The following is a 25,210-nucleotide window of genomic DNA, read 5'->3' as shown; positions in this document are numbered from 1 at the left end:
ATGTTCACTCGTGCGTGCTTTCTTCTGCCCACCCGTCACGGACAGCCACATCCGCCACTTTTCTTATTGTGGTTCACAGGGCTTGGCGTTCCGGTTAGTCCTTTTTTTATTTTTCCTTTTTCTTGTCTTCTTAGGTCTCTTTCTTGTCCCCCCACTGCGACCCTGTCGCGTTTTCTCGGTCTGTAAAGCCGTCCGTGCAGTTCTGTCTGTCCGCTCGAGTCCGTTAAGGTTCGGTCTACGTTGACGGGACCGAACAGGACAGGCATTGGGCGATGCTTATGACTGACATTCTGACCTCTTCTTTGTTTCTTTTATTTTATTTGGCCGTGCTATGATCCCCGATTTTTGTCTCTTTCTTCGTGTCTCAGGGCCGATGTCGACATCCACCGTCCACGGCATCTAAGTTTCTGTCTAAGATTAAGGCTGTGTCTCATGCAGGAAAACTCGTTTTGGAGTCTCTTCTGCTGTTGGCGCCGCTCTCTCGTTATTCTTTTTCGTGTTCTTTTTTCTTCCGTCCCTTGTCCACCTGATGTCCGTTTTATGCATAACTTTGACACCGTCGACGCTCGCCCACAAACAGCCCCTCTTTGTAGGTTCCATGCAGAGGGTTGGGTAAGGTTGTGTCAATGTTGGTTGTCTCCACAACCCTCTATTTTGGATTCTCCAAAAAGGAGAGATCTGCCCTGGTGATCGTCCCATTGATTTTCGTCCCTTGCCTTTTGTCTCCTTCTTTACGCCGTACATCATGCTTGACCTATCTCTGTTCTCCCCTCAGATCCCTCAGTCCCCTCAACCTCAACCAAACCATGACAAAGACAGGTTCGACAGGAGATCGCTGTCCGTCGCGCCGTCGTTGCGATATCTGCGAATTCTGCACCTCGTCTCCGGGCAGTTCCCCTTTGATCCTCCGCCTTGTTTTGCCCCCACAATCACAATCACGTCTTTCTTACATCGGGCTACCCTGTCTAGAGACATTGGTTGCAACACATCGTCGACAAGAGACGACAAGTATTTCGTATTCCCTGTATCCTTTGCTTCGGATATGTCCCCAAGCGATGGTCTTGCTTCTTCCTTGTCTTTTTTCGCTTTTCTTCTTTTTATGTTCTTTCTCACTTTTTATTCTTTTATTTTCCTTCTTGTTTTCTTTTCCAGCCCAAGCTTTTTCTTCTCCACTCTTCTGCCCCCATCATGGTTTCTTTTTCTGTGAGCCTTCCATCCTTCAATACCGATTTATCCACACCCCTCCCCCGTCCAGCCTCCACACTCGCCCTTTTCGCTCTTCACTTCTGTTGCGTTCTTTCTATGCTCTTTGCTTTCTTCCAACTCACTTTACCCAGACGCCCCGGTCCATGCATGCAAGCTTCCTCTCATACCGGTCTCCTCGCTCTCGCGCAACCCAACAGTCCAGGCTCCCTTTCACACACAGTTACCATCCCGCATCGACCCCTTGCTGCACTGACGCCGGAGGTTCTTTCCTATTGGCTCGTTGTCGAATCGTTCTGTCGCCTGCCCGAGAGAAGCCACTCGCCAACACTAACACCTTCAGTTCTTCAGTTGTGCCACCGGGTTCTCAGTCTGTAACCCTTGCTGCCTTTGCCAAACCAACATAAACTAGTCCTGGCCTGCGTTTTTGTTGTGCTATTGGCGCAGTGAGACGGGCAGGGACCTTTGCATGTTCGTTTCGAACCCTGCATCTATCTACTAGGCTCTTCTCAATAAACGTTTTGAGGTGGTAACAACTCTAAGAATGGCTTTCACGGCAGGCGTGTTGCAAGCCCTTTCTTTTACTTTTTGTTTTGCTTTGTTTTTTGGTTGCAACAAGCCAATACCGTTTGGGCTGCCTTCGGAGAGCTTCTCCACGTCCCCTCCGTGTTGCACGCGGCATGGGCCTAATTCAGCCAAAATCGTCAACGTTACAGGGCATAGGTGGAGAAGAGGTGTCATGGAGAAGGAGTCGAACTAAGATCTAGAAAGGAGGAACAGACACATTAAGCACAGCGCAACTCCCAGTCTCCCAGTCTCTCAGTTTGCAGTAGGCAGCCTTGTACCTGGTACTGTATTGAGGCACGCAAAACGACAGAAAAACGGAGCCTCTCTTCACCCCTGTGAACTCCTTTGCAGTCAACGTTTGGCCTCCAACCCGTGTCCGTCTCCCGCCAACCCAACCCACTCGGACCAAGCAAAGGTACTCTGGCCAGCAGTCAGTAATTACTGAGTACGTCGTGCATTTAACTTCGACACTTAACGCATGGTCTTTGTTGCTTTCTTGTTTTCTGATTCACATACCGTGGGCCTTTGCGTTTTTGTAGCAGAAAGCTTTAGAAGTAAACACCTCACGTCTGATTTTACATTTATATTCACGCTGGTTTCTTTCTTTCCTTCGTATTTTGTTTTGTTAAAAAAGAGAAAAGTGGAATTAAAACCAAAGACCTGGGTTTTATGTCAGTTACTCGTAAGATAACTTCGACTTTCTTCTCCCCACAAATGACATCAATGTATTGCCCATATGAGGCCACCCTCAAAAATAGTCCCTGATCGGCTTCAACTCGATTTCTCCCTTATTGTTCCTATTGTTGTCTTTTTCTCCTACTCCATTTCTCCACGTTCTCCATTTATTTCATCTGGTGTTGTAGTATGCCCATGTGGGATTTATACAACATTTGCACTCTATCCACTGTCCTTTCTTCCACATTTCTATCGACTGTTTGTTCGCTCCTTCCCTGCCAGTGGCCGTCCACCATCTCGCCGTTGTCCAACTGCCACCCTGCCATAACCACACCATATCGGCAGGGCAAGAAGCAGAGGGTCCCAAATTGCAGCATTCTGTTTAACACAAACAACAGGGCGTCGTTCAGTGGCTCACTCTTCTCGCTCTACAACCCGACAGGCGCTCAAGTCTGCAGTCCTGTATGACCTTTGTTTTGCTTTTCCAGCACTGTGATCTATTTTACCCTTGACGTTGACTGCATCGCTCTTTCCTCCCTGTCCGTTATTGTTTTCTGCTATGTCTCCTGTAGTTCCCTATATGGACAATTTCCACCACCAGTTCCCTTCGTCCCTTCCCTCTGGTTTGATCTGCGCTCAATGTGCGGGCGCTGGCCCTTGAAGTAAAAACAACTCAAAACGGAAGGAGCGAACAGGCCACACAGGAAAGAGCAGGAAAGAAAGACGACACAAAGCCAACAACAGAAAGAACGACACAGGTATATGACTGGGAATATCCAGGAATTGGCAAGAACACGCCCCCCCCCTCCCAATCGCCCAGAAGAACTACCCCCAAAATCTGTCCCCCCCAAAATCCTACCTCAAAAATAAACAAGATCTTCTCCGTCATCGACCGGAACCAAGATCGAGACTCCTGGGTCTATTCCCTTTCTCTCTATTTTCCCTGTTCATCCCTCTCCACATCTTTTACCTTCTTTTGCCCCTACGACCAGTCTATTTCCCAGTGCAGGATCGACAAAGCAGACGTCTTCAGAAAAAAACAAAACGAGACAAACAAAAAGAAACAAAAGTCGACTGTCGACGACAACAACAAGACCAGTCTACGACGAGCCTCAAGGGGCACAACTGCGCGGCATCGCACATATATTCGTTATAGCTCGTCCATTGGCCGCATTACTTGTCCGCTACCCGTCTGCTCCACTCGCATTCTTCCTTCTCGACACTCGTCGACGCTCTTCCGTTTTTCTCGCCCCTCGTGGCTCGTGCCCTCCATATTCTTTGCCGCACTCCCCTCCCATATCTCCGCCTCTCGTCCTTTCTCCTACAGCCATAGCCCATAACCAGACACCCCTACCTTACCGTCCCCCTCCCCTCCTTCAGCCTCTCCGTTATTCGCCCTGTACGTCGTATACTTTGCTTGCTTGCTAAAGCTTAGAGAGCCTGTTCCGTCTGCGGCACAGTCCTCTCTCGCGCGCGCTCGTTCTCCGTCTGTCCTTCACTGGTCCCTCTCTGTCCTGTTGCTGTCAGAGCTTATCCGTCTCTGTCCGTCAGTGTCCGTCTGGGGTTCTTTTTTCTCGTGCGGTCGGTTCTGTCAGTCGTTTACACTCTGCCCGTCTCTCCGCCGTCTTCCCACTTCCGCTTCTGTACATGCGCCCCATTTATCTTCCCCATCCTCCATCCGCCATCTTGTCTCTCCAAGATCACTACCTGCCCTCCAGCCGGGCTCGTCACTTTATTTACCCCCTCCACCCCCCTTATTCTTTTTTTTTGTTTTCTTTCTCTGCTCCTTTCGTAAAAAGAAAGACAAATAGGTCAACCTTTCTTTTTCATTTCTTTGCTATACGTTCATCTATTTCTCCCACTCTATCTTTCCACGGCCGCAACAGCGCCGCCAGCGTCGTTCGTCTTTTTATTTTATCTAGCACACAATTCCCTTCTTTCATCTCGCACCCGTTGCTATCATCTTTATTATATCGTTTTCTTGTTGTCGTTGGATGGCAACATTTCATTTATTTACTTGTCATTTTTTGTCTATCACTTCAACTTTCACTTCGTCCCCATACCATTTCTCCAATGCTCGCTACTCGACGCAGCGACACGGAACTGAGCCATCCTTGGTCCTTTAGCAAGCTAGAGACATCCTCGTCCGCGCTCTCTCTCAAGCATTCGCCGCCCAGTCCCGGTACACGCATGTCGAATACCGGCTTCGAGACGCCGTTGTCGAACGCCGCCACAGAGTGGTCGGGCCAGTACTCTTTCTTGCCGCCGGCCGAGCCCATCTTTGCAGCTCAGGCCTACGACCATGTGAACGGCGGTGCTGGTAGCGGCAACGGTAGTGCCGGTTCCGGAGGAGTTGTCGATTCATCAACTACAAGCAGCGGGACGAGCACCACGAACAATGGTGTGGCCAACACCGGCGGCCAGACGCAGACCCGGCCATCAACGGGCACTAACGGAGACGGCAGTGGCGGCGGAAGCATCAAGGATGATTCATCTCTCAACGCTGGCGCATCGCCTTTGGGCCTCCACCATCGCCGCAGCATCGACCCTCTTGGCCTGCGCCAGCATTCTGTGAGCGGGACAGCACAAACGACAGTGGCATCGCACAACCTCAGTGGCAAGACACCACCCACGCCGACCACGGCCACGAGCGAGCAGCACCAGCATCACCAGAATCATTATGGCCAACACACACATGGCAGCGATGTGGTGTCTATGGCAGCAAATCCGCTTTCCTCTGTCCTCCAGCAGCAGCAGCCCGATATCCACTCTGCTGGCAGCGGTGGCGAGGATCACTCAGGTCTCAAGGATGACGACGATGATTTGATCGACGACGAGGACATGGGCGAGGCCGGTGAAGGAGACGGGGCACCGGCACCAGCGCAAACCGCAGCCGAACGGACAGCCCAAAGGCGGAAAATGAAGCGGTTTCGGTAGGTAGCGCACTAATATTCCGTACTCTGCACGTCTGGGATTCCTACAGGCCTCGGAATGAACCCACTAACATACATTGTCCAGCCTCACGCACCAGCAAACACGCTTTCTCATGAGCGAATTCGCCAAGCAGCCTCACCCGGATGCCGCACATCGAGAGCGGCTGTCGCGTCAGATTCCAGGCCTCAGCCCGCGACAAGTTCAGGTGTGGTTCCAGAACCGGTAAGTGTATCTCGTCTTCTCGAAAACTATAAATGCAAGTGTCAGATCCCTGACTGTATAGTCGCGCCAAAATCAAGCGCCTCGCAGCCGATGACCGGGAGCGCATGATCAAGATGCGTGCGGTGCCCGACGACTTTGACAATGTCCAAGCTCTGCATTCACCTTATGGCGCCGTCCACGGCCTCGGTACGCCCATGGCTTCGCCTGTCGATTACGGTGCAGCGGCAGCAGCAGCAGCAGCCGCAGCGTCGTCGTACTCCGACCACATGATGCGGCCCTTGATGGTCGACGTACGGCGCACCGATGGCACCAACACCAGTGGTGGAGACGACCAAAGCCAACACTCACAACACCAGCAACACTCTCACCTCCAGCACAGCCACCATAGTCACCACCTTTCGCCAACAGGACTCAGTCCCGGATTTGGTAACATTGGTTTCGGCACGGCGGCTACGGGTGGCATGGGCAGCTCCGACATTTTGTCGCCACTATCGCCAGCATCTAACACGGATCATCGTTACAGCAGCTACTCGAGCCTCTCGTCCGGTGTCACCGGAACCACGACAGCCGGAAGTGGTTCAAATATGAGTCCGCGCACAGCAATCCCTTACACGCGCCAGAACAGCGGGAATGGAAGTCTTGATGGCAGCCAAAACCAGAACCAACAGAGCCAGTCGCAGCAATCCGCCAACCAACGCCACCACATCCGTCCTTTGCAACCGCTGCAGCTGCGAGAAACCGTGTCGCGCTCGCGATCCGACAACTTGCAGTCCCCTCTGCGATCGAGCATGTCATGGAAGGGTGACTCGCTTGACTACAGTAACTACCACCATGGTAGCGCAACGGGCGGCGCTGGAAGCACGAGCCCTGGCCGTTCATCTCTTTACCCATCTGACGGACTGGGCAACGGGTCATCGTCTGCCGGTCTCAGTGGCTACGATTCGTATTCTGGTAGGTTTCATTTTCGGTCCGCCATATATCTCTCGGCTGAGGGCACCCAATCAACTGACAATGTAGGAAGGCTCTACCGTCCATTCACCGACGCACATGGCCTATCCGGGTTACCAAACGTCTCCGGGTATTCAAGCAGCGGCCAACAACAACCAGAGCCGATCCTCGCGCCTCCGCGCCGCTTCAGCTACACTGCCCTTGGCCCTTGACCTACGCACGACCGGTGTCGGGACCGGCAGCATGGGTGGTGGCTCGCCGTATCGCAGTATCAGTACCGCCGCTGGGGCGCTCTCACCGACCGCAGGCACACCGCGCCAACAACAACAAATGGGGAGTCTGAATGGCCTCGTCTCGTCGTCGGGCTACGGAACCAACTATGCCACGAGTTATGCCTCGAATAACTTTGCCACGACGGCACCGCTTACCGCACCGCTCGACTTTAGTATGTCTTCGTCCGTGTCGCGCACAGGCGCCGGGAGCGGGATAGGTTATCGAACAGGATCGACATCGTCCATGTCCAACGGCGGTGTCACGGACTACACTTCGATGCCACAGATGAGCGCCCCCTTGGCACCGCCGAATGACTTTTCGCAGGCATTTCTAGGTACCGGTGCAGGTACGTCTGGAGCTGTATCGGCGTCGGTCTCGGCTACTTCCATCGCGGCACTCAGCAACAACACAAGCGGTGGACGAGCCTCATCGTATGGCACAGGACTAGGACACCACACATCGACATCCATTGGTAGCGGTCTCGATCGCAGCAGCACGGGTGGTACTACGGCTTCAACAGTGGCAACAGCAATTACAGTGGGTAGTGGAACCACGACAACCGACTTTTCTACCTCCCCAACCGACACCGCCGCTGGCCTCGGAGGTCTCAAGCGCAAGCACAGCTTCACAACCGGTGCGAATACGAACACCAACGTCTACGGCAGCACGGCGTAACGGTAATACACGAACAGAATCTGATTTATAAAAACGAAGAATTACGACAAAAAAGATGACGGAATGGCGACGGAGTTTACTTTCCCAGGTGTGCATTTTGGCGTGTGGGGTGTTGTTGCACGATAATATTTTGTGCCTATCACATTTCTTATATTTGTTCCTATTTCTTTCATTTGTTTTTCCTTTCCTAAGTAGGACGATTAAGGCCGCTGGTGAGCTTCCATTTTTCAGTCACTCACTCAGTATACGATTTTTTTCCCCAGACAGAGCAGCGTCAGACAGGGGTTGTCTATATTTTTTGTCAGAATCTTTTATGTCGTTTTTGTTCTTACTCGATTGCACTTTGTTTTGCGTCCCAACAACGGTCTTTGTTCTGATTCTTCGCTTTTTACGCTCGTTGCATACCTCTTTTATCATTTATCTTTTTAAACACAGGACAATACCCTCGTTTGTATGTTTGGTTCGGTGTTTTTTTTTCCGGTGCGTTTTGCTACTGTTTCTGCTCTTCCTATCTTTTGCTCTCCTAGTTCGATCTACCACTTTTTTACAGTTTAGCACTACGTTCTCGTTTCCCTCCATATACGCTCTCCGCAAACAACAACAAGATTGCGATCCAGTGCGCTTATCCACTACATTCACCATCCAATCTCGTCTCATAGTCCAAATATCAATACTCAAATCAACTTGGCAACCAATACTCACTTGTGTAAAACGAATGATAACCCCTGGACATTATGAAGTAAAGACTAAAATGACGTTTGAACAAGTACATTTCTGTTCGCCTCTTCGCCTCTCTATGTCTCTGCCGTTTCCTGTTCACTCGCGTTTTTCTCCGCTTTATGCACTGTAACCCACATGTGCGTGTCATGCGTGTTGTTTGTGGCTTTTGTCTTTTGTCGGATGGCAGAGGAACGGCGTTCAAAGGAGGGACGAAAGCACAGAAGCAAGCCAGAACGAACGCTCTCACATTGCACAGCAGCGGGAATTTAGTTTTGTTTTGCCTTGTACTCTCGTGTCGCTGTGTTTGCGGCTCCGCCTCCGCGGCCTTTGTGGCTCTACGCCTACGTATGCTGTGCTGTGCTTAATTTTTTTTGGATATTCTTTTTGGTCTCTTTTTTTGCTTCTGTTTTCCTTTTCGTTTTTTGTCCGTTTCCTTTATATGATGCTCACACAACGCGTAATATTATTTGTGGGCACAGCTCGTTTGCAGGACTCACCGGATTGCGTGTTGTCGGGTTGCCGTAAGACAATAGCAGGTGACGAAGGAGCGGCAGACGTAAATGTGATGGGGGTGTGAGTGTGCGTGCGCTAGAACGGGCCCACGCCGCCGTCCGATATCGAGCAGTCCAGCACCAAGGCACACATTGTGACAGTACACGCGCGCCACCATCACATTCGCAGTCGTTCGGTTACCTTGACGGCACCGAAGCTGGGAGGCTCGAGCTTCTTCACGGGCCGCGATGTACCCTGTTCAAATGCATGCTGGAGCCAAAAAAAAAAGAATAAAAAAAGAATAAAAAAAGAGAAACGGGGACGAAAAGAAACTGTCAGACGTGCTGCGGACATCAAAGAACCATCCCCACGTGATATTGGTGATGGCACAGTCCGAATACGACGTCTGCTGAGTTTCCTACTGGTTCGTTCGTTTTCACCCGGAACCGGATCTGTGGAGGATCCAGTGGGGAGATGCGGCCGGCACAGCACAAAACAAAAGGTGGTGGCTGGCAGCAGAGAGAGCTTGATGGTAGAACCAGGGTGGATGGGGGGCGACGCGAAATCGGGATTTTTGATCAAGTAAATCCGGGAAACATGGCGGCTATCCGCTACTTGAGGCAGGCGAGGCCAAAAAAAAGGTAAAAAAAGGAAGCGAAAATGTGCTGATAAGGGGCAAGATAATAGCGGACAGAGTAATAAGGATCCAGAGGATGGTTTCTGCCGTGGCACAGAAATTCTCTATAAGGGGTTATGTATATAGGAAACACTCGAGTATGCCCGAAAAGGGTATTTACCAAACGTGTGTGGTGCTGTTCCTTTATTAGGCAAAAATGGTGTTGCCTGATTGGCCCAAATTCGGGAAAGTGGGGCGATGCAGCCTCGTCACGGTCTATACCAATGTGGCAGAGCCCTCTTAACACGTCGGTTAAGCAACGCAAAGGGAAGAACCCCCGAAAAAGAATAAATGAAGAAAAAAAGAGAGAAGTACCGGGACAATTTACACTTCTGAGATGACGCACAGAGAGACGGGACAATAGAGAGAGGTATTCCCTGATGTTACGTTGCTGAGTCCAAAACAGGCAAGAGCCGTGATGGACAGTCCCAAAAAGGAAGGAACGGCAACTTTTCGACAACATCCATTTATTTTTCCTGTCTCATTTGCATCCAGTCTTCTCAGCAACCTTTGCAAGCAGCTAGCTTCCTTTCTTCCTTCTTCTCACACCCCTTGGAGTTTGCAATAATGGGTGTTGCATCCGGCAATGTCAGGTCACAGCTCACAGCACAGTTTGACTTCTCTCATTCCGTTTCCTTTTTTTTTTTTTTTTTTTTTTTTGTGACTGTTTCAAATGCTTCACACTCTTCTCTCATTCTCTGTCCCTAGATGCATATAAATATAATACTAGACAATGACCGAAGCCTCATATATCCTCTAGTCCCTCTTCTTTTCGCCTAGGTGTTAGCAAGCATTTCTTCTCTTGATTATCTATTATTCATCAGCCTCGGGATTTGGCATCTCACAAGGTCCATTCCACAGTACCAGGTGCTCTTTACGGACAAGTATAGTACTTACAGCCTTGCAGGCGGCCAAATACAAATGAAAGTGTGGCTTCATTTGGATAAATTCGAAAACTGCCGAAAAGAGCAAACATATGAGAAATAACACACACACAATAGACCGGGATATATCTTATCCCTCAATATAGTTCTTTGCCTCCCGTATGCTTTCTTCCACTCATCGCGACAAAATTGCCAGCTCCCTACCTGTACTTGTCGCGCAGAAAAACGACGCCTGATCGAGAATGAGATACACAAGCACCACGACACACGACACACGACACACGACACTATAAGCTCGACCAAGGCCGCAACGAGGCCACTCCTAACCACATTCTCGTCTACGTACTCATACACGCGCCACAGTTCTGGATGGGGCAGAATTTGGGTGGATTTCTCACAGTACTGAGCCTTTCACCTACATCGTCTATTTTGCCTAAACTGTTGCTCACCACGAAGTGGGTAGACCTTAGTTCCAGTGTCGGCCGACGACGGCCTACCGAGTCCCTTGTTCCTTGTTCAGACCAGGACTTGTGCGAATGAGGTTTGCCGTGAGATGCTGCCGGTAAGAAATGCCGCGGAGGCCGGGGAGGGGGAGGGGGGGTGCCAACAAAGACCAGACAGCTGGAGACAATCTCTGCTCGTCGTCTGTGCTCTGACGGTGGAGAGAATAACAGATGATGAGGTGACGAGCAGACTCAACAGCGGCCACTGGTCTATTCCTCTCCTCGGAAAAGTGATCTTTTACATCACATCTTTGCCACCTCACCGCATGCAGCAGGAAGATGATGGCAGTCGGAGGGCGGAGAGAGTCTCCATCTTCAGTCTTATATCACCACGCATGCCGGTGCTTCGAATGGCGCTATTTTCAGCGGCAGAGACGAGCCGTGAATTAGAATGCTCGCCACTTGGGGTGTGGCTTTATCTGGCTGTTGACTAGATCGTCGAAACGGTGGGAGCTCTTGCTGCCTACCACTTGCATGTACAGGTACGTCTGGTGCAATCCCCCAATGAAGGCCTGGAACTCAAACCTCGAAACGGTGCCCAGTTTGCAACGGATGAGAGGCCACCGACTGGACAGATGAGGTTCAAACAGTTAGGTTACGTACGGACTGATAGTTGTGATAGTTGTCTGCGTTTCTTTCGTTTGGTTTTATTTTCTGTAATTTTGTTAGTGGTAAACAATGCGAGAGTTCGAAGACAACGAAACAATCTACCGATTCCCAAAGATACAGGAGAATTACTTCGCTTCATATCACTTTGCCCTTTTATATGAATGGTAGCAATTAGGAGCTTTATGAAGTACATGTGTGGCATATTGCAAACAAAATTTTCCAATGTCGAGCAAAGACATGTAATCGCGCCATGCGAGTCAGGAAATAAAAGAAATTTATGACAATCTTGTGTTTGCCCAGATTCATCAATGTTTACTTTCGCGTGTTTAACGAGTATAGTTCGTTTATGAGATCTTAACGTACATCTATTTCTCCCCGTTCGTAGCACTCTGTGGCTGCCTATTTGTTTACTTCCTCGTGACTTAAATTGGGTTCATTCGCTAGAAAAAATGCAGAGGAATAATTGAACCAGGTGAACGGGTACAAACTTGAAGGTATGCGATCTTCTGGCCCTTGTTTATGTAAAGTGTATATATCTCCAGCTCTACCAAGTAGATTTGTGGTGTCAATATGCGTAAGACGCAAAACCAGAGAAGAAATAGAAAGGAAAATAAATTTTTCTTTGAAAAAAAAAAAACTTGACAATGGTATCAAACTTAACACTCGTTTTATTTTACCGCCCACGGCTTACACTTCCGTTGCTGACACTGCCCTGTTGACCGCGCCGGTTGTGCATCCCGGTGCGAGATGGCGATGCAGCAGCTGCCGCGCCGCCTGTCGGCTGCATCTCAATCACGACGGGACCAATCCCACCGCTGCTCTCGCCTAGCTCGGCGAGGTCTTCACGGCTGCGCTGGCGTACATTGACCGTCGACGGGTCCTCGCTGGGAACGATGGTTGCCGCACCACTGCTGTCAAACAGGCCGCCACGTCCAGGGGCTTGCCCTTTTTTCGGTTGTCTATGCGTCTCTCCCTGGTCATAGTTGCCACCTACACTCTCCATGGTAAAGGGACTTGCCGTCGGCGCATCCAGCGCCGCCAGCTCCTCGCCCGTGAAGACACGCGGCAGCAGCCAGGCACGCACGGGGATCAGGAACAGAATAAAGACGGGGAAGCCGACGGCCGCGATGGTCTGGGTGATGGCAAACGTGGCGCCAAAGGCGACGAGCTCAATGGCCACAAAGGCCCAGACGGGCCACTGGCCGCGGGTGAGCTGTTTGAGGGGGTGGCTGCGGGGGGTCAAGGACCTGTCGCGGAACAAGAAGAGCAGCTTGGCCGTGATGCCGTTGGCCTCGAGGGCCTGGACGCCCATGACGAAAAAGAGGCCAGCCAGCACGGCCTGGGGGATGAGGTGGATGACGACGAGGAGCGGGCCCGTCATAGTGCCAAGCGTCAACAGGCCCTGGGCAAGGTTGGAGGCGCGCTGCTCGACGACGTGGGTGACGCGGGCATGGACGGTGTTGCGCGGGTGGCCCTTGAACTCGCCGCCCTCGTCGTCGGCACTGCCGCTGCTGCCGCCGGTGCCGCCACCGCCGGCGGCCGTCGACGCGGGCGTAGCGGCCATATCTGCATCGTCCTTGACGACCTCGGTGACGCACAGGGACTCTGTGTGGAAGGGAGCCTGCGGGATGAGGCCGTTGGGGAAGGGCAGGCCGAGAATGCCGGCAACGCCCGTCGTCAGGCCCAGCAGAAAGAGGTCCCAGTGGAAACCGGCCGGCTTGCGCAGCGGAAACTCGGTGCCCTGCGCAATGAGCGAGGACACGTTGTGGTCAAAGTAGAAGAGGATCGTCAGCAGCACGGCAAAGGGGATGGCCAGGAACACATCGCCGACACGAATGTCCCAGAACCGCACCAGCCAGCTGCGCTCGGCATCGGTAGGCTCAAACGCGATGCCCGTCGGCAGCACCTCGAGCGACACCTGGCGCATGCGGCCAACGTGCACAAAGCCGGTAAAGAAGACGACGGTGAGCGGCGTGCCGTAGTCTTTGAGGAAGACGCGCACCGGGTGGGTAAAGAGGCTGCCACGGCCCATCTCGCCGCAGACGTAGGCCACGACAAAGACGGCCAGGCCAATGAAAATCGACAGGTAAAACGGCTCCGCGTCGCCCAGGCGCGACAGCACCTGGATGCCCTTTTGCAGGTAGATGAAGGCGACGTAGAACCCGAAAATGTCGCAGGGAAAACGCGTCACGTACTTGAGGGCGTTGCAGGCGTTGGTCATGGCCAGCGCCCAGTGGAACACCAGCGACCAGAGGCCGATCCAGCACATGAACGCCAGGTAGTTGGTGCCGCGCGGCGCGATAATGTCGTAGACGGTGTAGTTGAAGACGGTGATGGGGCCCGTCACGCCGACAATGACCAGCGGCTGGCACGCCAGTACGGCAAAGACGACGGCCCCCAGCACGGACGCCAGCAGCACCTCGTTGACGCCGTACTGCATGTGTGTCTTGGTGAACATGTCGAGCGAGAAGGCCAGCGCCGGCAGGATGTTGGCAAAGTACATGTACACCGTCGCCGGCACGACACGGTAGTCCCATGCGTCCACCCAGTCGCTCAGGTAAAACGGGGCGCGCCGCCGGACATCGTTGGCCATGCCGCGGAAAAGGTGCACTTTCCACCAGGCGGGACGGGACGTTGCCGTTGGCGGCGAGGATGGCGAGGATGGCGAGGATGGCGAGGATGAGGACGCCATGGTGTCGTTGGGAGCGCCTCGTCGCCGGCTGCTGCGAGCGTGGCGCTGGACAGACGAGGCGAGGCGTCTCGGCCAGTTGTTCCTGCTGTTGTTGTCGTTCGCGTCACGGGCCGGGCCGACAGGCCCATTTGCTCCTGCCCCAAGAGCAGACCCGGAGCCAGCACCGACGCCTGCAGCCGTGCTGAGATAGCGACCGCCGGAGTGGAGCGCGGCTGGGAGCGATAGTGTGTCTCTGGCGGTATGTGAAATGATGAGGGAAGGCGGTGTGTTCCTACACAGGCGGAGACAGAGAAAGGAGGAGGGCACGGGTGGTGAGAGGGTAGAAAGTCGATATCATATGTCCGACGAAGAAAAAAGTAAAGGTCAAAAGATGAAGAAGGACCGATAAATGAAGAAACGGAAAGCGCAAAGGATGTACAGCGGAGCGGGAGCCGTTCCCCGGAGTCGCGCTAGCGTGTGTCCCACCTCACTTACCTTTCCGGAGCGACCAGACTGCTGGCTCTGCCTTGTCCAGAGTTGATTTCCGGATTGATTGTCAACACAAGGAGCGTTTGCTGTTGCATTGATTGCGTTTCGACGCGGTTATGGGACCAACAGCGCGGACATGACCCGGGGATGTGCGTCCTGATGTTCGCTGCGGCCAAAAAATCCAAAAACCAGCAGTCCCACGCCATGCGCCTTTTTGTGGGTCCACGCTTCCGCAGTTCGCAGATGAGTCTGAGATGGACCGACGTGCATTGGGGCCAGTTCTCCTCTTTGGTTTCTCCCAAGTCAGCAGGTCGGGTCAATCGATTCTGGTTGTAACTTTGATCTCTACACTCTAATTCCGCCCCCCCGAGATCGATGCCGGTGGTCGCCTCCGCGTCCCCGAACAAGACGCTCTTCACCGCTTCACTGGGAGAACGTTCAGGCACGCGTGTTGTCCTCGATAGGCCCGAACAGGTAATATATTCATTCGTTTGTTCGCCTGAACTGTCTTTATTCGGTTTCCTACCGTTGCATGATAATTTTGTTCTTGTTCTTTTGGTACACCCAAGTCCTCTAGTAGTCGTAGAAGCCCTTGCCGCTCTTCTTGCCCAGCCAACCTGCATCCACCATCTTGGCCAGCAGCACGCTCGGCCGGTACTTGCTGTCGCCCGTCTCCGTGTGCAGCACCTTCATAATCGACAGGCACGTGTCCAGGCCGATAAAGTCGGCCAGCACCAGCGGGCCCATCGGCACGTTGGTGCCGTTTTTCATGATGGCGTCGATGCTTTCGCGGTCGCCCACGCCCGTCTCCAGGCAGATGATGGCCTCGTTGATGTACGGCATCAGAATGCGGTTCGCCAGGAAGCCGGGCGTGTCGGCGGACGTCGACGAGATCTTGCCCATTTTTTCGCAGAACGCCACAGCCGTGGCCAGCGTCTCGGCGCTCGTCTGCAAGCCGCTGATAATCTCGACGCCCTTCTGGATGGGCACGGGGTTCATGAAATGCGTGGCCACGACGCGCGAGGCAATGGCGGCGGCGGCCTCGGAGGCAGGCGGCTGGCCGGACGCGGCAGCGGCCGCCGCAGCAATCTTGGTGATGGAGATGGAGCTCGTGTTGGTCGCCAGGACGGTATGCGGCGCTGCGATGCCGGCGAGGCGCTTGAACAGATCAAACTTGAGGTCCGGGATCTCGGGGACGGCCTCGATGACCATGTCGACGCCCCCAAGCTCGTCGAGCGACGTCGTCGGTGTCAGGCGAGCGCGCGCAGCATCGGCGTCTTCCTGCGAGATGCGCGACTTGCTCACGTCCTTGGCCAAGAGCTTGTCGGCAAAAGCGAGGCCCTTGTCGAGCGAGGCCTGCGACGAGTCGACGACCGTAACGGGGACGCCGGCGCGTTGTGCGGCTACGAGGGCAATGCCGAGGCCCTGAGCGGTCTGTTAGTTGTCCTTTCTCTTTCTCGCCGTGACGTTCATTGGGTCTTTCTGCGCTGTCTAGGGTCTGAACCCACCATCTGGCCGGCACCAATGACACCAATGCTCTTCACATCGGCCGCGGGCCGTGCAGCCGTCGTACTGAAACAGCGCACCGGTCGCGGCAGGGCGGCCGCGCGAAGGAGGGTTGGGAGTCTCTGCATTGTGTGGGGGCGAGTCGTTCGAGAGGGCGAGGCTGAACACGATTCAGGTTGCAAGAAGGAAAAAGACGAATGTTAATGGAACGACGACTAAAAACAGAAAAGCCCAAATTCTGTCATCACCAGGGTTCGTAGAAAGCACGATGCTGTCTCAGGCCCGGCATTCGCTTATCCTCGGCCTGTCGGTGATTTTGTGCGAATCCCCACTATTACGTAGGTCGCGGGCGCAAACGGACGCGAACTACACACGGATACAGTGGTTCGATGAGAATTACAGGCGACCATTCGCCTGTTTCCAAGGCCAATTGGGGGACAAACAGTTGCCCCTCCAGGGAGGTCTCCAAGCACGTGCAAATTGGGCGGTGTGGGGCAGCTCGGATAGCTCCAAACGCCAAAAGAACCAACAGGCAAGCGCAACAACAAGCGCAACAGCGAGTGCAACGGCAACCGCTAGTTGTTGACATTAGCTTCTCACCAATCAGTCTCAATACCTCACCAAATATTGCAAGTTGCAACGCAAGGCCATACCTGGCGGTTTCTTCTTCATAATCTATTAAGTACACGTCATCCTCGGGCCCGAATGGAACAGCCTCGTGGTGCCGCCGCGGCTCCCGGGAGCCTGCCGTTGGATCACCCCTATTACCCTCCTGGCCTCTCCATCCCCAACTTTGATCCGAACACGTCGCCATTATGGCTGCTGTTTGTTTACTTTGCCTCTGCCCTGGCAATGTTTTTAGTGGCCGCCTTTCTCGTGGCGCGGCTCGCAACGCCCCGTTTCCGCCAGGCTCCCTTCTCTGACAAGGCGTTGTTTATTTGGTTCACCTTGTGTAGGTCGTTCGAAGCAGTCATGCTTTTTCTAGTGCGGTTCATACTAACACACGATGTGCAGGTGGCGGTCTCCACTGGTTCTTTGAAGGTAAGTTTGCATTTCAAGCCTCTCCATGCTTGCTTTTGCTAATGTCTCCAGGCTACTTTGTCAAGCACCACGCCACACTTGCCGGCTCACAGACGGTACGCGCACAGCTCTGGAAGGAGTACGCGCTGTCAGACTCGCGGTACCTCACGTCGGATCCCTTTATGCTCTGCGTCGAGGGTCTGACCGTGCTGGTCCAAGGCAGTCTCTGTTTTCTGACTGCAGCCACTATCGTCTACGGCGCTCGTTTGCCAGCGGGCCGCTCCGGTTTGCGGCACGTTTTGCAGATGGTTGTCAGCACGGTGCACCTGTTTGGCGTCTTGCTGTACTACGGCACGCTTCTGTTTGAGGAGTCCATCCACGGAGCGAGCCACTGCCGGCCCGAGTTTCAGTACCGCTGGGTCTATTTTGCGGGCATGAACGCGCCGTGGGTTGCGGTGCCACTCTGTACGTCCCATACGTGATAAGGTCTGCTCAAGATTGCGACTGACCCTTTCTCGCCAGATGCTCTCTACTCAAGCTCAAAATCGATCTGCCGTGTGTTCGCCACCGTCAACAGCATCAGCATCGATGTGCTGAGCGTTTGTGGAGCGCAGACATCAGGGAAGAAAGACCAATGAATCTATACAGCGTCTTGACGTGAATGGAATATTAATCAGATCTGTGAGCATCGTTTTCGTATTTATTTTTCGTGCCACCTAGCTCCTTTATTCCAAGCTCTTGAGGAACTTCGTTACCCGGTCGGCCACCCATAACTGTGCATCGGGCTGCTCAACCGCGTGGCTCGCACCCGGAATGGAGCCCGAGAATTCACTAAAGACACCCGGCGGGCAGAACGACTTCCAGCGCGCCACATTCTTGGGCACGTCGATCGTCTTGGGGACACACTCGTCCTTCTCGGACGGCAGCACAAGGACTGGCTTGGTGAACTGACTCCACTCGTCAGCGAGACGCTCGTCGGGCAGATCCGACGAAAAGAAGTCGTCGTCGCCACTGAAGTCGGTATTAGTGGTGAAAAGGATAGGGTACGGACAATAAAGGCGAAGTTGGAAGGAACCCACTTGAACGAAACCAGAGAGTGCCAGCGGTAGGCGGAGTGCGGTGCCGTAATCATCTCGGGCATGTACTCGGGCGGCACAATCACGTCTGCCTTCCCCTCCTTGATCATCCTCTCCGTCGCCGCCACTGTCATGTCATGCTCGCCGGGCTTAAAATACGGCACAAGGCACTCGCGGTCCGACACGGGCCCCTGGAGGATGAAGCCGCTGACCTCGGGGCTCGTGCCCGCCTTCATCGCCTTGGCGTACGCCATCTGGTCCTGGCAGCCCGTCGAGTGGCCCAGGAAGACAATTTTGTCGCGGCCCAGGTTGTCCTTGAGGTGCGTCACCAGCGCCGACAGGTCCGCCACGTCGTCCGTCAGCCGCTTGAAGCCGTAGCCGTGGAACGAGCTGGACATGCGCAGCTCAAACACCGAGTAGCCCAGGTCCTTGGCAGCGTCAGAGGTCGCCAGCTGGTGCGCAATCGTGCGGATGTAGGGCGTGGTGTGCGGGCCGTCTGTCAGGCCGCCGATGAAGACGAGCGCATGGCGGGCGCCGGCCGAGTTGGCCGTGACGAGCTCGTAGGCGCACGAGTGACGGGTGGGCGAGTCAAAGGGGTGCACGATGACCGAGAAGGGTGCCTTGAGGCGGTTTTCGGGAACGGCAGTCATGGTGCAATGTGCTGGGACTGGGACGAGAGGTAAGAAGAAATGGCGATACGAAGACGTTGAGATGGGAAAGCAAGGGAAAATGAGCAGAAGCGTAAGGTGATTCAGCAGCGACAATACAGGAAAGACCGAGGGCCTCTACTTATAGAATGCACCTTCCTCTGCGTTACTGCCAAGGATCTGATAAAATGGACTGGACAGATTTTCAAGAAAGAACGTCTCCCTCATCGCACCTTCTCTCACCAGTGGACTTCCTTGGCACTGGCGACGTTGAGGAAAGCTCCACTGAATGATAGCTTGTGACGACGCTGTGAGCCCCACCCCCACCTGCAAAATGCACAAAAAACCACCAAAGGCACCTTCATCTGATAGCTAAGTCGCTCCTACCTAATACTTAGTGGTGGGGACCAAATGTGTGTCGCACTTGCCTTTGCGCTCCGGGCGACTTTTGTCATCGTGCCTGCCAGCCCAGTCGCTTTCCCGTTTTAGCGTTCACCAAAGCTCCGACTGCAGACGTCAAAGCACCAAAGAGACATTGGCCCCAAACAAACTCCATCGACACGTCCCTCACTACGAGCACAGAAGCCAACGACAAAGCGAGCACACGAGCACGCGCACAGACATACAAGAGACGTCGTAACATATCCGCCATGCGGTAGGAGCATACCTCCTCAACGCGATGGACTCTCATCCGCAGCTGGCCTTTCGGAACTCCTCCACGCAGCGGTCCGAATTCTTCAACAAGGTGAGATGGAAGGCTGGCCGGCGTGTAGGAAATGGAAGGGCGGCGTCCTCTTGCTAACAACAGTACAGCTCAAACCATGCTGCCTTGAGATTGCCAAAGCACTGCGCAAAAGCGGTGGCCGCGATGCCGATCCACGGGAGACTGCGGCTGCGGCTACCAGCATGACGTCGCAGACAGATGTGCTGTACGGCCTCCTGACTGACCAGGTCGGGTACGATGCCGCCGTGCTGGATGCTTCTATGGCGGACTACGCGTCGTTCCCACTTCTGACGATCCTGCAGCACATGACCTCGTACCCTGCGCGCCTGTTGGAGAACGCCACAAAATGTCTGCGGGTGCTGATCCAGCACGGCTGGCGGACCTCAATTTCGGGCGAGAATGCACAGCGGCTGCTCATTCTCCTGACGACCGTCGTCACAGGCGGCCGGCCCGCAGGGCGAACAGACAAAGACAAAGTCGTCCAGGTCCAGACCCAGGCATTTTTGCCCGAAGAGACCGTGGCCGAAGGCTACCGCGCGTTAGCGGCACTGATGAAGACAGCCGGCGCGGCGACCGCCAAACCCGGCTCGGCCGAGTCACCACTGGTCACGGCCAATGCGGTGCCCGTGCTGGCCCACGCCGTGTCGGTTATGCTCGAGGGCGTGGCGGACTCCATCATCCCGACCATCCAGATCGAGGCCCTCGGTGCGCTCGCAGCGCTGTACACGACGGTCAAGGACCAAGAGGCGCTGGCCTCGTTTCTGCCCGGCACGGTATCCGGACTCGTCCGTGTGGTCGCGCAGCCAGGCGCACACAAGACGCAGAAACGCGTGGTCGTCCGGACACTCGAGGTGCTGTTTGCGGTGCTCGTCAACACCCTGGGCGACCTGCAGACAAGGCGTCTCCAGAGGGACAGCGCTGGCGAGGGCGACAAAGACACGAAAACGAAAAAAGAAGAGCCTGACAACGAGGTGGAAGAAGAGATTATCAGCGATACCGTATCGTCCTCGGAGGTACTTCCATCGCTGGCACAAGCACCGACACGGACAGCAGAGAAGAAGCAAAAGCTCGGCAGAGCATGGCTCAACGCGACAGCGGCGCAGATTAAGCTTGCACTCAGCAGTGTGTTAAAGCTGCGCAACCACGAGTCCGAGGACGTGCGCGACGCTCTGCAGCAGTTTTGCGTCGGGCTATTGGACGAATGCCACACGTCTCTCGCCGACAGCACGTCCATTCTTGTCGAGACTGCGATTGTGACGTCGCCGACAAAGGTGGATGACTACGGCGGCGACACTCTCGATTCACTAAACGACTCTACCGCCTTCCGCAGTTTTGGTCCGCAGACGACGCTGCATCATCTCGCTATGCTATATCCTGAGCTCAGTGATGTAATCAAGGCGACGGCGTACAACTGGGCCACCAGCTTACCCCGCGCGATGCAGGCGAGCGACGAAGTCGTCAAGCAACGGGCGCTGCGCAACGTGCAAAAAGCCGTGGCTGTAGTCGAGGAACTGCATCTGGACTCGACAGTGCTGCAGACATCGCTGTCAGCGGCGTTACGGGACAGCATTTCCACGCTGGTGCACGCGTCGGCTGGGTCGCGGGCGGCTGTGAGCGAGGCCGTCTCAGAGGATGCCATCCTGCAGTTGGCGGACAGTACACCGGCTGGGGCAGATGGCAACCCCGACAGAAAGCTGGCCACCGACGGAAGCACCCAGTTGGCAACACAATCCATGGCTGTCTACAAGCCTGTCCTTCTCGGTCTGGGCAGCCAAAAAGACACGCGCGATGCCGTACTGGACCTGATTGCACACGTTGGCCCGCCTGCGCAGCAAGCACGGCTGGCGGGCGACATGCTGGACGTGGCACGGGACGCCGAGGGGGTGGACCAAGTGTCTGCGTATTGGCTGTCGTTTGAGCTGGTCAAGGCGGCATTGTCGGGTGTGGAGGACGACCCGGACAGCTTGTTGGACTTGTCATCGCTCAACGAGGAGGCCAAGGCCGATGCCGAAGCGGTGTTTGAGGACCTGTTTTCGTATTCGGTGTCTGCACTTGCGGCGCATTCAGACGTCACGTCCGTTGTGTCGACGGCCGACGGTGAGGCGGATTGGCGTGTCGGGGCGATTGCACTGGAGGTGACTGCGTATGCGGCGGCCCGCCTTGGTGAGGCGTTCCGACCAGAGCTGATTGACGTGCTGTACCCGATCGCGACGTACCTTGGCGCGCCCGAGGACCGGCTGCGCGCACACGCCGTGGCGACACTGAACAGTCTGGCCTCGTCGTGCGGTTACGACAGCGTGTCTGCATTGATTGTGGACAACGTCGACTACATGCTCAACTCGGTGTCGCTGCGGCTGAACACGTTTGACATTTCGCCGGCCTCCACACGGGTGCTGACCATGATGATCCGCCTGGCGGGAGCGCGGCTGGTGCCGTACCTGGACGACGTGGTGGCGGCCATCTTTGCGGCGCTGGACAACTACCACGGATACCCACTGTTTGTGGAGAACCTGTTTGCGGTGCTGAGCGAGGTGGTGCAGCAGAGCGTCCAGCCGTCGTCTGCGACGCAGCTTTTGGAGGATGGCAAGGGCTCAAAGAAGGCGAATATGTCGTCGTCGTCGGCATCTGCAAAGAATCGGAAAAGACGCCCTGACCCGTCAACGACCAACGATCTTGTGGCAATTCTGGACCGGCGGACTAAGCGTCGGAAAGAGCTGGAAAGAGAGGCCGAGGACGATGACGTGGAAGAGATTGGGCATCCAAGGCAGCCGTGGAAGGAGGCGGCATCCGAGGCTGACAAGCTACTACGCCAGCATGAGAGAAGGAGGAAAGATGGCAAAGATGGAGAGGAAAAGGAGGAGGAGGACAAGGAGAACGAAGACGACGACGACGATGACGACGCCGAGCCGACGGATACCAACAAGGAGGGCAACGAGGTCGGCAAACCAGAAGATCCCAAGACGCCCACGTACGCGCTGCTCGCACGCATCACTACGTTAACCCAGCACTACCTGACGGCGCCCACGCCGACGCTGCGCAAGTCGTTGCTGGACCTGCTGGGAACGGTGGCGCCGGCGCTCGCATCGGCCGACGAAAACGCTTTTCTGCCGCTCGTCAATGCGGTCTGGCCGGTGGCGGTAGCACGGCTGTACGACCCGGCGCCCTATGTCAGGATGGCCGCGTGCGAGGCGCTGGCGGCGCTGTGTGCGAGCGCGGGCGATTTCCTGTCGACGCGCATCAAGGCCGAGTGGCATGCAAAACTGGGCGGCTGGGCGACACGGGAGAAAGCGGCAGCGGCCGCCAAAGTGGTGGCGTCCACGTCTACAGCATCTTCGACGGCGGCTACATCTACGGCTACGATGCCCACACGGTCAGCCAGTCCCAACGCACATTTCGGCGAACGGCCGTCGGTGATTCACATCCACCAACGGGCGACAGCGACGCGGTCTCTGTCCACCTCCCAACCAACAGGCGAGGACCAGCTGGTGCCCTCGTCGTCGTCCTTGTCGTCCGTCTCCACTGGCCTGGGACGTTTTGCGCAGGCCGTCCAAATCTGGGAGGCTCTGGCTGGCCTTCTCACAGCGGTTGTCACGTATGTGAAACTGGACGACGATGTCTACGACTCCATCTTGGAGCTGCTCTTGGGCACGTCGGCGTCGCAGAGCCGCATGCTGCCGGTATCGGAAGAGCGTCGGGCACGCGAAGCGCTCGCCGTGGTCAATGCAGACGCAGTGTGGCTGGCGCGGTATCGGGCGGGGCAGCTTTCAAAGAGGCGTGACGAAGATGCAGCTGAAGACGATCACGACGACGCATGGATGATGGCAACACCACCCGTCTTGGCGGGCGTGCAATTTGTGCCTCTTGTTGGGTAGCCGAGCCCGGCAGCACTGTGCCCGGGAGAGACAAAATGCAGAGCGAAGACAGCGATGTCGAGGGCAGATGCCTAGAATAGACGGTTGAACCTCACACGAAACTATTTATGGACACAAAAAGTTTAGACACAAGGCGTATCTGCAGAGAGGCAGACCAACGACGGCATCGAGTCGATTTGAGACAATATCATTTTGGCCTGCCTTGGCTGCAGAGTGAAAGTGGAGGCAATGTGTTGTTCGTTCAGTTTTGACAGCAATACTACTGGCAATTCCGCGGTATTGTTTGTTCGAAAGGCTTGTTTCAGTAGTTGTCCATTTGTCGTTTATGGGTAGCCTGAAGACTGTTAGGCTGTACTAGCGTCGTCTGTGTTTTTGACCAGAGAAGTGCAGAGTGTATCCAATAGCCTCGAGGAAGCAAAACGAAGCGGTTCATGTAGTTGGTCAGTTGAGATGAGCTGCCGTAAGTAGCCCATTGGTTCGATTCAGCCTCGCCTGGCGCTAGACTATGCGTAGGTGCAGGCAACCAAATCAATAATACCAAAGATTTAGTCTTCCAATTGAGCCTCTGCACGGTTTACACGAATTGACCAACCTGGACTGCCTGTTTACAACGCGACAGAGGAGAGCCCTCGTCGATGAAGCCAAGCCAAGACAGGTGAGTCCTTGGCGTCTTGCCAGCAGGCCAGCAGCCCAGCAGCCCAGCAGCCCAGCAGCCTCCACTCGACAGTTTTTACGCCCGACAGACCAACAAAGCAGAAGGGCGGCAGTGAGGCTTGATTTGCAAGCCCCCTGGATGGCTGTTCCGTCGTCTCCTTTATAAATCGATTCAAGATATAGATAGCCATTGGCTGTGTTGATGTGAAATCAATGCTCGTCGAGCCGACTAATCTATTCTATTACGTTTTCTTTTGTCACGAGTAATGTCGGACAGTTGTACACAGTATGCGAATCTCTTAGCCCGCTGAAAACGTGGTTGTACGAAGGACTTTTGTGCGTCTTCTCCATGCTCTGTCAGGAATGCCAAATCCTTCGCCCCGTACGAAACATGCGACCGCACAGACGACAAACATTGGCGAGTTTCGGTGAGGCGATGTGGAAGCAGGTCGCGTGAGGATGGTGGAGGGGTGAAAGGGAGAAGGATCTGACGAAGTCGTTGTTCGCAATAAGTAAAGGTCACATCAGTCTGACAAACGTGGGGCCGCATAACGACAGTGATCCCTGCCATGCAAGCCAAGGAGAGGGGAGTAACAGGGTCGATGCTGCTTGCGGGACTTTGAGAAGAAGACAAGTCTGGATCCACGACGTATCGAGCAACGAGACGCCGATGGAGCGGCAGGATGCGATCAGCCAAACACGACATCACAGAGCACAAAGCCTGCATGGAAGCATGGAAGCATGGAAGCATGGAAGCATGGAAGCATGCATGGAAGCCATAGAAAAGCAGTCTAGTCAACGCGTTCGAGGAAATCCAGCCAGCGTTGCATCCGGAAAGTTGGAAGCCTACGGCTGACTGTGGCAATGCTGCTGTTGATCGTCGAGGTGGTGGAATGCGGTTGGTCGCGAAGAGGACTGGAAAGAGGGGACGAGGGACGAGACAAAAACGCCTAGAAGGCTTCTAGAAGGAGTTTGTTTGCTGGCGTGCAGAAGGATCGGCAGATGCATTGGTGGTGTGGGGAAAAGAGCCGCGGCCTCGGGTGGTCGGCTTGGGGTCGGCATCTCGGCATTCTCGTCGATTGTGTCTGTGTGTGTCCTGCTTGCTCCTTCCGCATGTTGAATACGCAGCGGCAGTGCAGGGCACTTTCCTTCGGGGGTCGGTCTGGTACA

The 25,210-nt window shown here is 54.8% G+C and overlaps 6 protein-coding genes across 6 annotated transcripts; 3 read left to right on the top strand and 3 right to left on the bottom strand.

The window, feature by feature from the left end:
• Positions 1-4,518: 4,518 nt before the first annotated feature.
• On the top strand, positions 4,519-7,497 carry SPBR_05581 (uncharacterized protein; the record flags this gene model as incomplete). The annotated part of the gene is made up of 4 exons (XM_040763844.1): positions 4,519-5,378; positions 5,464-5,601; positions 5,663-6,552; positions 6,623-7,497. The coding sequence occupies 4 exons, from the start codon at positions 4,519-4,521 to the stop codon at positions 7,495-7,497; spliced, it is 2,763 nt and encodes a 920-aa protein (XP_040622148.1).
• Positions 7,498-12,054: 4,557 nt separating this feature from the next.
• On the bottom strand, positions 12,055-14,636 carry SPBR_05629 (uncharacterized protein; the record flags this gene model as incomplete). Its single annotated transcript, XM_040763892.1, has 2 exons — positions 12,055-14,305; positions 14,548-14,636. The coding sequence occupies 2 exons, from the start codon at positions 14,634-14,636 to the stop codon at positions 12,055-12,057; spliced, it is 2,340 nt and encodes a 779-aa protein (XP_040622147.1).
• Positions 14,637-15,114: 478 nt separating this feature from the next.
• SPBR_06055 (3-hydroxybutyryl-CoA dehydrogenase) lies at positions 15,115-16,175 on the bottom strand (the record flags this gene model as incomplete). Its single annotated transcript, XM_040764317.1, has 2 exons — positions 15,115-15,975; positions 16,050-16,175. The coding sequence occupies 2 exons, from the start codon at positions 16,173-16,175 to the stop codon at positions 15,115-15,117; spliced, it is 987 nt and encodes a 328-aa protein (XP_040622146.1).
• Positions 16,176-16,752: 577 nt separating this feature from the next.
• On the top strand, positions 16,753-17,705 carry SPBR_06100 (cholestenol delta-isomerase; the record flags this gene model as incomplete). Its single annotated transcript, XM_040764362.1, has 4 exons — positions 16,753-16,999; positions 17,062-17,088; positions 17,140-17,532; positions 17,590-17,705. 4 exons carry the CDS (start codon positions 16,753-16,755, stop codon positions 17,703-17,705), a joined length of 783 nt encoding a protein of 260 aa, XP_040622145.1.
• An 87-nt stretch (positions 17,706-17,792) lies between these two features.
• SPBR_06075 (uncharacterized protein) lies at positions 17,793-18,793 on the bottom strand (the record flags this gene model as incomplete). The annotated part of the gene is made up of 2 exons (XM_040764337.1): positions 17,793-18,078; positions 18,147-18,793. 2 exons carry the CDS (start codon positions 18,791-18,793, stop codon positions 17,793-17,795), a joined length of 933 nt encoding a protein of 310 aa, XP_040622144.1.
• A 676-nt stretch (positions 18,794-19,469) lies between these two features.
• SPBR_05516 (heat repeat protein) lies at positions 19,470-23,386 on the top strand (the record flags this gene model as incomplete). The annotated part of the gene is made up of 2 exons (XM_040763780.1): positions 19,470-19,535; positions 19,604-23,386. 2 exons carry the CDS (start codon positions 19,470-19,472, stop codon positions 23,384-23,386), a joined length of 3,849 nt encoding a protein of 1,282 aa, XP_040622143.1.
• Between the last annotated feature and the right edge of the window lie 1,824 nt (positions 23,387-25,210).

This window comes from Sporothrix brasiliensis, assembly GCF_000820605.1.
Source record: "Sporothrix brasiliensis 5110 chromosome Unknown Cont15, whole genome shotgun sequence".
NCBI classification, from domain to species: Eukaryota; Fungi; Ascomycota; class Sordariomycetes; order Ophiostomatales; family Ophiostomataceae; genus Sporothrix; species Sporothrix brasiliensis.
The sequence above is the reverse complement of the archived record's forward strand: the minus strand, read 5'-3'. Positions and strand labels throughout refer to the sequence as shown.